At 38.9% G+C, this 18,192-nt stretch overlaps 1 protein-coding gene across 1 annotated transcript in view; it reads left to right on the top strand.

Annotated features, from left to right (window-relative positions):
* Nucleotides 1-18,192, top strand: part of Tbc1d32 (TBC1 domain family member 32) — a 196,755-nt gene that overhangs the window by 39,504 nt on the left and 139,059 nt on the right. Inside the window, exons 11-12 of the mRNA XM_051164597.1 lie at nt 9,598-9,688; nt 16,226-16,366. Coding sequence (XP_051020554.1) covers nt 9,598-9,688; nt 16,226-16,366 — 232 coding nt within the window. The remainder of the gene's footprint in view (nt 1-9,597; nt 9,689-16,225; nt 16,367-18,192) is intronic.

The raw sequence follows: 18,192 nt of genomic DNA, 5'->3' as shown, positions 1-18,192 counted from the left end.
AGCAATTTTGAACTTACCATAAAACTGCTTTATTATAAGTCATTTTTATATTTTGTCAACTTGGTCAAACACTTCACTAATGTAAAATAGATCAAGCCTTGTCAAAGCCTTGCCTGAAACTTCATATTATCTATAAAGCTAAGGTTAATTTAGGAGCCTGGAAAGATGGTGCAGTGTTTACGAGCTTTCACTGCTCTTGCACAGGACCAGAGTTCGAATCCCAGCACCTGCAGTTATAAACACAAGTTACCTGCAAGCTAGGTTCTCTCTTGGCGTTCTCTGCCTTTCTCTATTTAATTCCCTTCACCTTGTCTGAGCAACAACAATGAAATGAACAGTTTGGTTATATGTTTAATTGCATAGCACAGTGTGTTGGAGAGCAAAGTGTTGTCTGTCTGCGCAAGGACTAGGCAAATCTTAACTTGATTCTTTCGTGTCTACGTTCACCCTGTCTGTCTGCTGTCTGCTTTGATTTTTTTTCTGTCATGAAAATTTTTTCATGTTATTATTACTCTACTTTTTTCCAACAAAGAGTAGTTAAAGTTAAAAGTTAGGGGAAGAAATAGAAAGAATAGAAGACTTTGAAGTGGTTAGTGAAGTGGAAACTTGGCTGCAGGCGCAGTAAGTTTCTGGATGTTTGAAGCATTAAGTAATAAATTTGAACTGTGAGAAACATTGTTTTGGAGGTAATGCTTTGTGTTTTCAGTTGAAGAAACTATATTCTGTTCTTTCACAGTGAAGGGTATTAGGAAAAGCATATTCCTAAACACATTTTAGTGAAACATTCTATTTAGGATTTCTCTTCCTAAACACCCCTCAATTCCTCCCTTTCTTTTCTTTGTTTCTGTTTCTTTTTATTTTTATTTGAAACATGAGCCGTCTTTTATTTATATAATACATACATACTCGTTTCAAAGCTACTTCATAACCATGAGCTACTAGAGATGTGTGTTACCTGGAACCCCAAAGCGAGGGTTGGTATGGATTATGTTGCATTTTAAAATTTATTATAGTGTTTTCACATTATAGCCTTATTGTTATCCCCTTGCTCTTATCTTACTGTTTCCACCCTCGCTCCCTCTTCCATCCTATTCCCCTCTCCTAGACTTCTGACAGAAGAGGACTTCCTCCCCCACTGTCTGATCACAATCTATCAGGTCTCATCAGGATAACTTGCATCTTCTTCCTCGGTGTGTCTACAAGGCCTGCCCACCAAGGGGCAGTGATCAAATCACAGGAACCCGAGAGCCCCCTGCCCCCCTTGCCCACACACATGGAGCATGAGCTGCCCATCAGCTGGGTCTGAACATGGGTCTAGGTTTCTGCATGCATTGCTCTTGGTTAGTGCATCTGTTTGTATAGGCCCCCTGGGGCCAGATCCTCTAGCCTTGCTGGTCTCCCTCTAGAGCTCCTGACCCTGCCGGGGCCTTCCGTGCCCCTCCTTCATTCTTCCATACAACCCTCAGCTCTCTACCCAAAGTCCAGCTGTAAGTCCCATTATCTGTCCTGAACCCTTGCTGGGTAGAGTTTCAGAGGACATCTATGTTGGGCTAATATCCATTTATAAGTGAGATTATACTATGCATGTCTTTCTGGGTCTGGGTTACCTCACTCAGGATGATCTTTTCTAGTTCCATCCATTTGCCAGCAAATTTCAAGATTTCCTTGTTTTTGATAGCTGAATAGTATTCCATTGTATAAAATGTACCACAGTTTCTTTATCTATTCTTCGGTTGAGGGACATCTAGGTTGTTTCCAGATTCTGGCTATTATGAATAAAGCTTCTATGAACATAGTTGAGCAAATGTCCTTGTTGTGTGATAGAGCATCTTTGGGTATATTTCCAGGAGCAGTATAGCTGGGTCTTGAGGTAGCAGTATTCCCAATTTTCTGAGAAAATGCCAGGTTGATTTCCAAAGTGGTGTGCAAGTTTGCACTTTCACCAGCAATAGTGGGAGTTTTCCCCTTTCTCCACATCCTTAGCAGCATCTGCTGTCACATGAGTTTTTGATCTTAGCCATTCTGATGGGTGTAAGATGGAATCTCAGAGTTGTTTTGATTTGCATTTCCCTGATGATTAAAGATGTTGAACATTTTTTTTAAGTGTATCTCAGCCATTCAGTATTCCTCTGTTGAGAATTCTCTGTTTAGCTCTGTACCCCATTTTTAATTGGACTATTTGCTTTGGTGGTGTTTAATTTATTGAGTTCTTTGTATATTTTGGATATTAGCCCTTTGTCAGATGTAGGGTTGGTTAAGATCCTTTTCCCAGTCTGTAGGCTGTCGCTTTGTTCTGTTGACAGTGTTCTTTGCCTTACAGAAGCTTTTCAGTTTCATGAGGTCTCATTTATTAATTAGAGCCTGAGCTATTAGTGTTCTGTTCAGGAACTTGTGTCCTGTGCCAATGAGCTCAAGGCTCTTCCCCACTTTTTCTTCTAACAGATTTAGCATGTCTGGTTTTATGTTGAGGTCTTTAATCCACTTCACTTGGACTTTAGTTTTGTGCATTCACCGTGACCAAGTAGGCTTCACCCAGGCATACAGGCATAGTTCAATATATGGAAATCCATCAATGTAATCCATCATATCAACCACATGATCACCTCCTTAGATGCCAAAAAAAAAAAAAAAAAAAAAAAAAAAAAGAGCATTTGACAAAATACAACACCCATTCATGTTAAAAGTCTTGGAGAGATTAGGGATACAAGGCACATACCTAAACATAATAAAGGCAACAGACAGCAAGCCTATAGCCAACATCAAACTAAACGAGAGAAACAAATAAATTCCACTGAAATCAGGGACAAGACACGGCTGTCCATTCTCTCTGTATTTCTTCAATATAGTTCTTGAAGTCCTAGCTAGAACAATAAGACAACCAAAGTAGATCAAGGGAATACAAATTGGAAAGGAAGAAGTCAAAGTATCACTATTCACAGATGATGTGATAGTATACAGAAGTGACTCCAAAAATTCTCTCAAGGAATTCCTACAACAAAGTGCTGGATACAAAATCAACTAAAAAAAAAACAAATCAGTAGTCCTCCTGTATACAAATGATGAGCAGACCGAGAAAGAAATTAGGGAAAATACACTCTTAACATTAGCCAAAAAATACCCACAAAGTATCTTGATATAATTGTAACAAAGAAGTGTAAGACCTTTATGAAAAAAAACTTCCAAGTCTCTAAAGAAAGAACTTGAAAAAGACATCACAAGATGGAAAGATCTCCCATGCTCATGGAGAATCAACATAGTAAAAGTGGCCATCTTACCAAAAGCAATCTATAGGTTCAATGCAATCCCTATTAACATACCTACACAATTCTTTACAAACCTTGAAAGATCAATTCCCAACTTCATATGGAAAAACAAAAAACCCAGAATAGCTGAAACAATCCTGTACAATAAAAGATCTTCTGGAGGAATCTCCATCCCTGATCTTAAGCTGTACTATAGAGCAGCCATAATAAAACTGCATGGTACATTTATACTATGGAATACTACTCAGCTATTAAAAACAAGGAATTCCCGAAATTTGTGGACAAATGGATTGAGCTAGAAATGATCATAATGAGTGAGTTAACCCAGAAGCAGAAAGAATCAAATGGTATATACTCACTTATATCTGCATACTAGCCCAAGGGGCATGTCCCATGAAAGTATTCACTTACCAGAAAACTGGGACAGAGGGGAGGACATCCTATTGGGACTCTAGATGAGAGAAGCATGGGAGAATAGCAAAGTAGAAGGATCCAGAGGGTCCTAGAAACCTACTAGAAGAACATTATGATAGGCAGATTTGGGCCCAGGGGTCCCGCTCAAACTATGGCACTAGCCAAGGACAATACAGGCTGTAAACTTCAAACCCCTACCCAGATCTAGCCAATGGACAGGACATTCTCCACAGTTGAGTGGAGAGTGGGGTATGACTTTCACACATACTCTGGTGCCTCATATTTGACCATGTCCCCTGGAGGGGGAGACCTGGTGGCACTCAGAGGAAGGATAGCAGGCTACCAAGAAGAGACTTGATACCATATGAGCATATAAAGGGGGAGGAGGTCTCCCTCAGGCACAGTCATAGGGGAGGGTAGTAAGGGGAAAATGGGAGGGAGGGAAGAATGGGAGGACACAAGGGATGGGATAACCATTGAGATGTAACAAGAATAAATTAATAAAAAAAAAAGGCAAAAAAAAAAAAATCCCCAAACAACAACAACAATAACAACAACAACAACAAACTGCATGGTACTAGCATAGAAATAGGCTGGTTGATCAATGGAATTGAATTGAAGACCCAGAAACAACCCAATACATCTGTGGACAATTGATTTTTGACAAGAAGCCAAAACCATACAATGGAGAGAAGATAGTATCTTTAATAAATGGTGCTGGTCTAACTGGATGTCAACAAGTAGAAAAACTACTCACTTTTTTTTGCTATCTTTCATTAGAAAATTAATAGACATCTAATAAAATAAAATAAAATAAAAACAAACCCGAATAGGACAAAACAAATGACCAGAAAGAAAAGGTACCAAACCAAAAGCAAAAGAAACACGTAGATGCGGAGACTTGCACACAGAAATGTCATAAAAAGCAACTGCATGGTAAAAAAAAAAGAACAAACAACTAAAAATCTCTTCATGAAATACTATTGAGTTTGTTTGGGGGCTGGAGAGATGGGTCAGCCTCTAAAGGGTAGGCTCACAACCACAGTGCAAAGAGTTTATTCTGTGTTGGTCAACTCCTGCTAGGCACGGGGCCTGCCATTAACTGTTTTTTGTTCACCCAGTGAGACTGTTGGAGAAAACTTAATTTTTTCTTTGTGGCTGGTTACCAGATGTAGATAGCTTCTGGGTTAGGGAATGGGGCTTCCTCTCTCAGTGCTGGGACTTCATCTGGCTTAGAACTGTGCAGGCTGTACATGCTGCCACAGTCTCTGTGAGGTAGGTTATATGTGCATCAGTCCTGTTGTGTCTAGAAAGCCTTGGTTCCTTGGTGTCATCTGTTCCCACTGGCTTGTAGTATTGTCATGCCTCTTTTTTCTGCAGAGTTCCCCCTTGAGCCCCGAGGGGAGCATTTTAACGGAGACATCCCATTTAGGACTGAGTCTTCCGAAGTCTTTCACTCTGTGCTTTTGTCCAGTTGTGGGTCTCTGTATGTATTTCCATCAACTGTAGCAGGAAGCTTCGCTGCTGATGGCTGAACAAGCCACTGATCTATGAGTATCGCCGACTGCTGCTAGGCGTCACTTTATTGCTGGGTTCCTTTAGCAGAACAGTGCTATTTGGTTTTCTCCCGGGCCCCTGGCCTCAGGATTCTGGCCACCCAAGCAGTGTTAGGTATGGGTTACTTCATATGGAGCTGGCCTTAAATCTAATCATACATTGATGGGTTTCTTTCCAAGTCAGGGTTACTGTTGCTGTGATGAAACACCATGACCAGAAGCAACTTGGGGAGGAACGGGTTTATTTCAGTCACAGTTCAGCATCAAAAGCAGTGAGGGCAGGATCTCACACAGGGTAGGAGCCCGGAGGCAGGAGCTGATGGAGAAGTCATGGAGGAGGGCTGCTTACTGGCTTGCTTCTCATGGCCTGCTCAACCTGTTTTCCTACAGAACTCAAGACTGTCAGCCCAGTGGTGTCACCACCCACAGTGGGCTAGGTTCTCTCCCATCTATCATTAATTATGGAGGCATTTTCTCATCTGCAGCTCCCTCCTGATGACATTAGCTTGTGTCAAGTTGACAGAAAACTAGCTAACATAGTTACACCTACAACTTTTGTGTCGCTAGTGTCCCAACATATCTTTTGGGCAGGGTCCTGTTGTACATCAAAGGGTTTGTAGCTGGCTAGTTACGTTTCTCCCCGGATAGTGTGCGAATACCTTCCTGTACCATAAACACTAGTCAGCAAGATTAAAGGCTCCAAGTAGGAACCAGCTCGAATTCCCCATGTTGGTTAAGTTATGTAGGTGTTGTCTTCAGCAGTGGGGCCTTACCATCAGTTTGTGGAGAGGAACCAATAGTTTTAGCAATAGCATGAATGGTTTTGGGGTTTCCATGGGACCCTTTGGCCATGAATTCAATTAGATGTAACAGATTCCTGACACTAGAAGATGTTTAGTTGGGGCTTTCTCTTTCCCATTATGTGGTGATTCCTGTTAGATTACTTTCAGGTGTGCATTTACTTCTAAGAAAGTCCTATTGTAGCAGGCTTCCATAAAACCCCTTAATTGGTCCTTAGTTTTGGCTGTCCCTCCCCCTATTACCTCTCTTAATTCCTTCTCTCCCTCTTCTCATTTTATCCTCCCATCCCAGTTTCCATCACCCGCCTGCAACCCCCAGTCATCAAAAACTATTCAGCCTATTTTCCTTTACTAGGAAGAGCCCTCCCACCTCCCTAGCTCCTTACTCTGTACTCTGTGGTGATCCAGCCTGCTTATTGAAGACTTAAGAGCTAACGTCCACATTAAGTGAATACATATCATATTTTGTACCTTTGGATCTGGGTTACCACACTCAGGATGATTTTTCTAGCTCTATCCATTTAACTGTGAATGTCAGGATTTCAAGCAGTTGCTATTTTAAATCACTTTAGGTGATAGTTGCATTTTGTCAGAAAATAGGTTGAGTATACTACAGAGAAGCATTACAGCATAAAGTGACAGTTAAGAGGCTGGACAGTAAGCTAAGAAAAAGATGATAAAAGTGTAAGTTAAGCCAGTGACAGAGAATTGGGATACAAGATGGTTTAGCGATGCCATATTTAGGGAGCAGGATTTAGAGGCTGTGGCTTTTGAAAGGGCAGCTGGTGAAGACTTGGATAATGGATTCATTAATGCCTTTAGCTGAGGTAAATGTCACAGTGGGAGAAAGGACACTTTCTGGGAAAGATGCTGCTGCTCAGATGTGATTGGTTTGGGTATCTTGAGTTTAAGATACACACCTCATCGGACATAGATCTGGCCCTCTGAAGTTTGGTTTAGGCAAGGTGGAAGTGGATTTGTCATGTATTACAATGGAAGGGAACAAAATAAAAAGGAAAAGATTCAGGTGCCTAATGAATGTGAAAGGGTAAGTTTCTAGCTTTCTTTTTCTCCTTGAGTTATCACAGGCCAGTTTATGTCTTCCAGCATTGGCTTGTGATAATGTGAGTTAAGGACTCTGTGCTCAGATTATCTTACTGGGTTTGGTTCTAGATCTCAGATTAGTAGATTGAAAACCGATGTGCCATGTGAACAGCAGTATTTGTAGAAACAGTTTAGGTATGTGGAAAGCTTCTTATAATTTTTGTGAATATTAACTAAACAACAGCAATAACAGAAAAAGAACCTCCACATGACCATAGCCTACCCACCAGAAGAGTGAGGTCCTGCTCCAGGACCACACACCAGCCGCTGCTTTCTGTTATCTGTTTCTTTGGGACCTTTACATTTTCAGTCCCTATTCATTTCTACTCTAGGTTTCCCCACCCACCAGAGACTGCTCACCAACAGTGTTACACCACCAGGGTCAGCTCTCACCAGCCCTTATCTTACTGAGGGTATCTATTTTGTTCAGAAATTAGAATTAAAAGGCATCGATAAAAAGTATGTCTTTGGAGCAGGAGAAATGGTTCAGTGGTTAAGCGCATTTGAGAGATCCGAGAATTGCTTTCCAGAACCTACATGGCAGCTTACAATCGCCTGTAAGTCCATTTTAAGGGATTCAGTAGTCTCTTCTCACTTCTCAGGGTACCTGCGTGCATATGGTGCACAGAAACCCACACAGACACATATACACAAAATAATATGAATAAATATAATATAAATATATATGGATATATAAATATAAAATAATATAAAATAAACTTAAAAAGAAGTATGTCTGTGATGAAGGCAGTTGGAATTCTCTGCTGTGAAGAACGGAGACATGATAGTTGAGACTTTTGGGGGCAACAAGAATGTTCATCATTTTTTATTGTGACTTTGATCTTTGAAATTTTTAAAATTAGTTTTCTGAGATTCTGATATTTGAGGTGGAAGCAAGTGCTTGGTCCATTTGGCGTTTTGCTGGGTGATTTAGAATAAAAGACCCACAGTAAGGGAGCTGAGAGAAGAGTTTTATGATATTGAGCACAGAGTAGTTCTGTTAGGTGTGCAGAACTTGTGAAATAAGAGTGGTATTTTATTTCTATAAACATATTTTATTATTCTTAAAATTTATATATGCCTGCCTGCATGTGTGTCTGTGCGTCATATGTCCACCTGCTGCTTGTAGAGGTTTAGTTGTGAGCCACCATGTGGGTGCTGGGAAACAGACCTGGTCCTCTGTAAGGACAAGTGCTGTTAACCACTGTTCCATCTATTTAACACATGTAGTTTAAAATTTAACAATTATTTAACAATTATAGGAGTGATTTTTCTCAATTTGCATTTTCTTAAATCAATTTTTAAAGTTAGCATGCTCAGTGATAGGATTACATATAGTATTTTTTCAAAATTTTTATTAAATATTATTTTATTGTTTACATATACATTTATATTATTACACATATATACAATAAACTATCTGCAGCAAGAAGAACCATGAAACAATCAGGAATTATATAAATGTTAACATTCTTAGTGTTTTGGCTATTAGTATTTGGCAGCCTTGAAGAAAGCATCTTTTGTATTTTGGTGCATCTAAAATTCTGAATGTAAATCAATATCATATCTCGTCATTATCAACTTAAAACATCTATCTAGACCTAAAAACATCTTAATCCCTAGACAACTGAGCTTAATTATAAAATTAAACTATCTGTCTTCTTGCTATAGGTAGTTTATTGTATATATGTGTAGTAATATAAATGTATATGTAAAAAGTAAAAAATGTTTAATAAAAAAAGGAAAAAAACCCAAAAAACAAAAAAACTAAACTATCTGGTCTTCAACCCCATCAGAGACTTGAGAAGGAATAAACTTGATTACCTGAGTACACAGGGGGTGCGGTTAGTAGCTTCCCAAATGAGAAGGTGACAAAGGCAGTTTGCTACCTGAGCAGTCACCCAAAACTCTCTATAACGTTGGAGTATCATCTTTAGCCTTCTGGCCCAATATATCTGACAGACATATTTGTGAGACAGGAACTATTGAGGACTTGCTTACCCTGTCTTGGCAGAGTTGCCATCGACTCTGTCTACATCCAAACTTGTTGTTTTTTAGGTAGACTTCTGTCTGTGGTAGAAACGAGGACATTTTGTTCAGTGGCTGGTTTGCAACATTCGAATCCATCTCCATAAAGAGGTTCTTTAATGCTCATCGTCCTCTTTGAGGTAGTCTGGGTGTATACATACATATCATTAGACTTTGTTGTTGTTTTGAGACAGCGTTTCTTTGTGTAGCCTTGGCTGTCTTAGACTCACTTTGTAGGCCAGGCTGGCCTTGAACTCAGACATCCACCTGCCTCTGCCTCTCTGAGTGCTGGGATTATAGGTGTGCGCCACCATGCCCCGCCATGTCATTAGACTTTAATAGCCTTGATTTTTGAAATTTTGGACACAGAGACGATGTATTTCTGGAACTAATCAGTTGTTTTTATGTACTTTTTTTTTTTTTTTAAATCAGATAACTACAGCAGTTCAGCAGTGTGTTCAGTACTTGGAATTGTGTAAAGCTATGAAAGCTGATGAAATTTTAGGACATTCAAAGCATTGTGGTAAGTGTTGTTTTCTTCTATTACAGATGTTAAAATGGCTAACCTTATTACTAAAAGAGCTTACTAATGCCTTAAAATTCTTAAAAATCTTATTTTTTAAAAAGCTTTATTTTATTCATCGTATATAGTACTGTATTATGTAAGGACATTTTTGTACATATATATTATGTGGTAAGCACATTTTATTTCTATCATATCCCTCTACTTTCCCTTCCCCTTCCACCCCATTCTCCTTTTTTCCCCTAGATTATTTGGTCTTTGCTTTAATATCACACACATATAATACATATATATGTATATACAAACACACATATGTATGTACTTGTATATACATGATATATATGTTAGATGTATATGTTATATTTGCATGATTTTATGTATATTAAATCTAGGAACCAAAAATGAAAGAAGACATACCAAGACTGGTTGAATTTCTTATTATGATTATTTCTAGTTAAATGTATTTTCCTCAAAATGGTAAAAGTTCATATTTTTTTGTGGCTGAAAACATTTTGTCTCACACACACATACATGTGTATATGTGTATATATTTCCATTCTTTTGTTGTTGGACACTTTGGTTGGTTTTGTAACTTAGCTACTGTGGATGGTATCTTAATAAGTTTGATGTATAAACATGTCTGTTGTACACTGACCGAGAGTTCTTTTGGGCAAACACCCAGGAATGCCATTTCTGGATCTTATGATATTCTTGTTTTGGGTATTTTGAGAAACTCCTATACTGATTTCCATAGTGCCTGGGCTAATTTACATTTCCAGCAACAATTTTAGGGCCCCCTTTTACTAACAGCCTCCCCTGAGTTTGGTACTACCTTGCTATCTTTTTATTATTTTTATTTTTACATGTATGGATGTTTTGCTTGTATGTATGTCTGTGTACCACATGCATGTTTGGTGCCTGTGTTGGCCAGAAAAAGGCATTGGATTCTCTGAAATTAATGTTAATAGATGGTTGTGAGCTACCTTGTGAGTGCTGGGATTTGAACTAAGGTCCCCGGAAGAGCAACAAATGCTCTTCACTGCTGAGCCATTTCTCCTTTCCTACTCATTATTCATTTCCTTTATGCCTGCTCATCTGATTGGGCGAGGAGGATTTTAGTTGGCTCTTCTCTGATGACAAGTGAGGCTACATTTTTCATACATTCTTTGATCATTTCTGTTTTACCTTTTGAGAACTGTCATTCGTTTAATTGGCTCACTTTCTGATTGGGGTGTTTGATTTCCTGTTTTGTTTTTGGAGTGTATATTCTAGATATTAGCCATCTCTTTGATGTGTAGCTAGCACAGATTTCCACCTGTTGTGCTATCTGCTGTTTGCTTTGTTGTACAGACATTTTTGACACGAGGCCCCATTTGTTGGTTGTTGGTTTTGTTTCCTGAAAACAAAAGTCCTATTGAGAAATGCATATCTTGGAGTGTCTTCCCCAATTTTTACTCTTTAGCAGTCTCAGAGCTTTAGGTACTGTTTTGAGATCTTAGATCCATTTTGAGATGATTATTTTTTGTCTGTTTATTTTTGTTCCGATAAAGATGCAGTTTCATCTTGTATCTGAGACAACAGTAGCCCGTGTACTGCTACTGAAGGGGCCGTCTTCTCCAGTGTGTATCTTTTGGTCCCTTTGTAAAAAAAATGAGGTGCTTATATTTATTTGAATTGTATTGGTACCATGAGGTTCTGTGCCTGTGGTTCTACAGGATAAGTTGAAATCAGGTTCCCCCAGACTTTTTTTTTAAAAATAAGAATTGCTTTGACTCCCTAGGGTCTTTAGTACTTCCATGTGACTTTTGAGGTTGTTTTAAGTATTTCTGTGACAGATGATGCCAGAATTTTGATGGAAATTGAATTGAACCCGCAGATTGCTTTTGGTAGCATAGCCATTTTCATTTTATATTCAATCTTTTTAGTGTTTTTAGGTTCTCATTGTAGACCTCAATCACGTTCTTAGTTCAATTTATAACTAGGGATTTTTTTTTCTTTTTTGAGGTGGTTATGAATGGAATTGTTTTTCTGATTTTATTCTCAGCGAGTTTTTCTGCTACTGATTTTTTATTTGATTTTGTACGTTAATTTCATGTCCTGTCATATTGGTGAAAGTGTTCAGCAGATCGAAAATTTTTCTTATGATGCCTTCTATGTATTGTCCTTATTTTTGCAAGTAAGGATACACTGACTTTTTCTATTTCTATCCTTTTTATTTCTCTTGTCTTATTATTTTAGTGAATACTTCAAATACTCTATTGTGTAATAGTTGGAAAAAGTGGACAGACACCCCATCTTGTTCCTGATCTTGGTGGAAATGCTTTCATGTTCCCCCTACTTAGTATAGTTGGTGGCTCAAGGCCATTGTATGTAGCCTTTGCTCTGTTGAGATGTATTCCTTCTATTCTTGCTCTCTGTCTTCTATTCAGGACTGCTGTCATGAAAGGGAATTGTAGTTTGTCAAAAGCCTCAAGTGCATCAAGAAGATTTTGTGATTTCCCTTGAGCTCATTTATATGGTATATTAGCCATCCCCGTGTCTCTGGAGTGGAGTCATCTTGGTCACCATGAGTGATCTCTTCCTGTTTCTGAATTCAGTTTGTAAGGTTCTCATACACTGTTTACCAGGGAGATTGGTCCATAGTTCTTTTTGTTGTCTTGTGTCTCTATTAGACTTGGGCATCAGAATAATCCTGCCATTGTACAAGGGGTTTGATAGCAGTTCTTTTTCTCTTTTATTGAGTAGCTAGAAAAGCACTGGCAGCTCTTCCAGAAAGGTCTGGTAGATCCAACAGTGAATTTATGTGGGCCTAGACTTGCTTTAGCTGGGAGACTTTATTCTCTGTTTCAAACTCATTGCTTTCTATAGATATCTTAATATAAAATTGTTTACCTTGGGGCTGGAGAGATGGCCCACCCAGGTTCAGAGCACTGGATCCTGGTTTAGTTCCTAGCATCCACATGGTGGTTCAGAACCATTCCTAACTCTAGTTTTAGCTAATCTGATGCCCTCTTTTATTAGCCAAGTACACCAGGCATTAATGAGACATCTATCCACATAAAGTAAGATACAACTTTAATATTGTTTATCTCATTATAGTTCAATTTTGGCAGGTTATGTCTATCTTGAAATTTATTCATTTCTTTTAGGTCTTATATGCGTTATAATGATATTCTGAATTTTCTTGTTATTTATTTTCTTTTTAATCCCTGATTTTATTAATTTGGATTTTCTTAGTCTTGATTAATTTGGCTATGAGTTAGCCAATCTTTTTCATTTTTTCAAACAACTAACTCTTAGGGTGATGAGATAGCTCAAAGGGGTAAAATTACAACTCATGTAAGCCATGGTAACCTCAATCCAATCCCTAGATTTCATGGTGAAAGGAGAGACCCACTGCTGTCAGTTGTTCTCTGACCTTTACACAGTGAGGTAGTACACAAATGCTAGCACTTATGCTCATTTTACACACACACATACACACACACACATACACACACACATACACACACACACACATACACACAGAGCTAATATATAAATAATCAAAAAATTAAAAATAAGAACCAATTCACCAACTCTTTGTCTCATCATCACTTTTTATGTCATTAATTTCTGCTCTGGTCATAATTTTTTCTTTCTGTGTATCAGTGTTCAATTTTGTCTGTTCCTGTTTTTCCAAAGCCCTTAGCTATGTCCTTATTTATCTGATATCTGCCTGGTTTGCTAACGTTGGCATTTTTAGCTTCCCTTCTTAAAACTACACTTGTGCATTATAGCCATTTCCTTGTAATATTTCATTTAGTCAGGCACTTAAGCTTGGTAGGAGCAAGAGCTACACAATACGCAGGCTTGTTGTTGTTGTTGTTTGGTGTGTGTATGTGTATGACACTTTCACCCTGTGTTTTTGTCCACTGATTTTCAGTATGAGCTCCATAACATGGCTCTCACTTCCTTCCATGTGTGATCTGTTTTTCTTCGGCTCCTTTGAGTACCAGTGCCTTTGTTATTTACTTCTGCTCCGCTTGCCTCACCCACAGTGACCACAGTAGTGATGCCTCTTTATTATAAAGCAGCTAACTTCATCTTAGATGCTCAACATTTTTACTTTGCATCACCTGCTTCTCTTTTTCTTAAAGAAATTTCTTTAAAAAGTATTCATTCATTTTTGTCTGCATTGGTGTTTTGCCTGCATGTATGTCTGTCTACTTGTGTGAGGCTGTCAGATCCCCTGGAACTGGAGTTACAGAGAGTTGTGGGCTGTCGGTGGTGCTCAGAATTGAACCTGGGTCCTTTGGGAGAGCAGCCAATGCTCTTAACTGCTGAGCCATCTCTCCAGCCCTGTTTCACCTGTTTTTCGGGCTATTTTTCTTACATTTTGTAGCTCAAGATATTAATCTGATAGCTTTTGTTATCCTATTGTTTTTATATTGTTTTTCTAAGCAAAAAAGTTTTTTCAAGAATATTAAGATATTTTATAATTTATTGTTGGGTAAATTCTTAAGCTCAAAGCGATGAAAATCTTCTAAGATAACATTTTAAAAGCTGATGCATTTAGTAGATGAGAAAGCATAAAAATTCTACTTTATTTTTTCATAATTAATTTGTGTTACTTCACATATTTGTTAAATTTTCTAATTTGTTGATATTAAATTTGCACCTCATACGCGCGCATCCTCATTTTTATTGTATTAGCTTTTTCTTGAATTTGCATTTCAGGTTGTTTCACTTTATTCTTTTGCCATTTATTTCCAAATGCTGTTCATTTCTCCGGTAGTTTGCTAACTTTGGATTGGTATGGCCTTCCACTATTTTTGGTACTCAAGGTATTGAACAGAGAGGATTTTCCATATTGGTAGTAAGGTCATAAATTTAGATTCTCTGCCTCAGTTACTCTGAATTAGTTTATAATCTGGCTAGATGTTACTTTGGCTTGGATGTAGATGTCATCACCCAGAGGCTAATGTGTCTTAACTATTGGTTCTCATCTGGAGGTGTTGCTTTTGGAGGATGTGGAAAGTTTAGGAGGTGGCTTTTACCAGAAAGGAGAGTGTGGCTAGGAAGTGTCACCTGAAGGTTAGAGCCTTATCCTATTCTGGAGTGAGCTGTCTTTGCAAATGCACACCAGGTTATGAGCAAGCATCCACAGGAGTTGTCTTAGTAGTGCCCTCTCTGCCATGATGGGCAATATTCCTGAACTAGGAGTACAAATAAACTTCTTTGTAATTAGGTTGCTTTTGTCAGGTAGTCAAGGAAAAGTATTAGAAAGGGGTTCATTGATGTGACAAACTGTGGTTTTTAGTTCCTTTGAACATGGTTTGCTGAGCAGGCTAACCTGGAAGGCACAGACCCTCAAGACCATACTGTCTCATTGACCCTGAGCTGCCATTATAGACACATGCTATCATGCCTTTGTGTTGCTGTGTGGTTTGGGTTTTTTTTTTTTTTTTTTTTTTAATGGGTTCTGGGGATGAAACTCAATTCTTTGTTCTTTCAAAGTAAGAAATTCCTTGACTTTGCTATGTTCCTAGTCCTTCTGAGTAGTTCTACACATCAGTAAGTAGACTAGAATCTTGTAAAATTGATATATAATATACCTTGAGTATATGCGTGATGAGTAAATGAATGGAGAATGGAGAATATATATATAATACCTATTTTAGAGATTCTAACTTTAGTTGCAAACATGGTTGTAATCAATATGACCTACTGTATGTAGTACAAATGGAATATTCTTTATTCAGAATGTTGGGACCAGAGCCATGTCAAATGTATTCCAGAGCTTATTCAACATTGGAATATTTCCATAGACTTATCTGTGTTGGCTTTTCATGTGCTTACTCCAGTTCCATTTCTGTTGCTGTGACCAAAGGCAACAGATGTGAGGAGAGGGTTTATTTGGCTGACAGTTCCAGGTTACAGTCTGTTATTATAGGGTAGTCAAGGCAGGAGCTTAAAATATCACTTCCACAGCTAATTACGCAGAGAGAATAAAAACACATATCCTTTCTTGCTTGCTTCAGTTTGCTCTTTTCTTTTTATTCTTCTGGACCCCTGCCTAGGGAACCACACCACCCACAATGGCCATAGTCTTTGTATACCAGTTATCAATCAAAACAATTTCCCAGGGACATGCTCACAAGGCAGCATGGACTAGGTATTTCTCATTAAGATTCTCATCCTAGTGGTTTATAGGTTCTTTTAAGTTGACAACTAAAACCAACACAGTCATAAAATTAAACATTTTTCTTATTGACTTCTTCCCACCTTTTCTTGACGCCTGTTTTTACTGCTGGGTAACTCTGGCAATATGATGGTATTTCAACAGTTGTTTCTAATTTTATAATAACTACTGACCCTCAGATCTATTGTAAAATATTATAGGAAATAATAAAGAAAATAAATGTTTAAAATTTATACCAGTAGTTTCTCTAACATAGAGGATACTGTGTTTGATTTTCAGGTGAGGAGTTGAAGACAAGTCTTATGAAATATAATATTATTAAAATAAATAATCTTGTTTGCTCCTCTTTTTAGGAAACAAGCAAAAGAGCTTCTACTACTCAGGACAAGAATTGCAATATATTTATTTCATTCACTCACTGTGCCTTTTAGGAAGATTGCTGATCTATACACAAGGCAGAAGATTATTCCCCATAAAGCTGAAGAACAGAAAAGGTAGGTGCAACTTGGACTAGTGAGTAGGAAAAGACATGATAAGGTTTACAGCACACAGGTCCACATTTATCAGCCTGGCTTGCTGTCTGTCTTGGTCTCGGTTCTATGGCTGTGAAGAGACTCCATAACCGTGGCAACTCTTAATTGGGGCTGGCTTACAGTTTCAGAGGTTTACTCGTTATCATCAGGGCTGGTGCATGAGAGCATGCAGGCAGACATGGTGCTGGAGAAGGAGTTGAGAGGTCTACATCCAGATATGCAGGCAGCAGGAAGAGTGGCACTGGGCCTGGATGGGGCTTTTGAAACTTCACAGGCTCCTTCCCAGTGACACACTTTGTTCAGTAAGGCCAGACCTCTTAATCCCTCTCAAGTAGTGCCGCTCCCTGATGGCTAAGCACCCAAGCCTAGAAGCCTGTGGGGACGTTCTCAGACCACCACAGTGTCTGCTTCGGCACTATATTAGGTTGTTCTCCATCTCCGTAATTAAATACTGTGATCAAAAGGAACTTGACAGGCGAGGCTTTGTTTCATCTTACAGCTTATAGTCTACCATGAAGGGAAGTCAGGGAAGGGATTCATTATAGAAACCTTGAAGACTCGATACATTAACCTGAATCGGAGGCCTTGGAGGTGTGCTACTTACTGTCCTTGCATCTCATGGCTTGCTCCACCTGCTTTCTTAGACGCCCCAGGACCACTTGCACAGGGGTGGCACTACCCACAATGGGCTGAGTTCTCCCCCATGAATCACCGAACAAGAAAATGCTCCCCAGACTTGCCCTACAGGCAATCTGATAGATGCTCCTGCCTCCCAGATGATTCTAGCTTGTGTCAAGTTGACAAAAGAAAGTAGCCAGCACAGGCACCTAGCTACATTCCTTTTAGTCATTAGCACTTCTGAGATTTTTCTTTTTGTTTTTCTTTTTTAGTGTTAGTATATGCTTATTATTACTATATCTGTATTTACTTCTTTTCCTATTTCTCTCTTTTCAGAACCCTAGACTAGACATACTTGATGATTCAATTCTGGGTATAAAACTAGAAGACCTTATAAAACTTCTGGGTAGCTTGCAGCTTGTCTCTGACCTTTTGAGGAAGCCACTCACTCTGTGTCTCTGTTTCTCTGTTTGTGAAAATGGAATAATTATATCAATGATGATGAAATTTTATAATCCTAGGATATGCTTGATAGTTACTCTTTTTATTTCTGTTCTTTCTTCTTTCTTTTTTGTCTTTCCCTTCCTTCCTCCCTCCCTCCCACTTCCCCTTCCTCCCTTACTTCCTTCATTTCTCTCTCCTCTCTCTCTCTCTCTCTCTCTCTCACACACACACACATCATCATCATCATCATCATCATCATCAGCCTGACACAAGCTAGACTCATTTGAGAGGAGGGAACCACAGCTGAAAAAAAATACCTCCATAAGATCAGGCTGTAGGCAAACCTGTAGGGCATTTTCTTACATAGTGATGGATGTGGGAGGGACCAGCTCGTGCTGGGTGGTGCCATTCCTGGGCTGGTAGTTCTTGGTTCTGTAAGAAAGCAGGTTGCACAAGCCATGGGGAGCAAGTCTATTAGCAGTACCATCAGCTCCTGCCTCCAGGCTCCTACCTTGAGCTCCTGCCATGGCTCTCCTCAGTGATGAACTTAGGAGCTTTAAGGTGAAGTAAACTCTTTCTTCCCCAAGTTTTGGTCATGGTGCTTTATTGCAGCAACAGAAACCCGAATTAAGACAGAAATTGGTACTAGGTCTTGGGGTATTGCTCTGACAGGACTGAGCATATTGTTTTGAGGAGGATTGTGGAAGGGCTTTGGGCTTGAAGAG

The sequence above is a fragment of the Acomys russatus genome, chromosome 21 (assembly GCF_903995435.1).
Source record: "Acomys russatus chromosome 21, mAcoRus1.1, whole genome shotgun sequence".
NCBI classification, from domain to species: domain Eukaryota; kingdom Metazoa; phylum Chordata; class Mammalia; order Rodentia; family Muridae; genus Acomys; species Acomys russatus.
The sequence above is the reverse complement of the archived record's forward strand: the minus strand, read 5'-3'. Positions and strand labels throughout refer to the sequence as shown.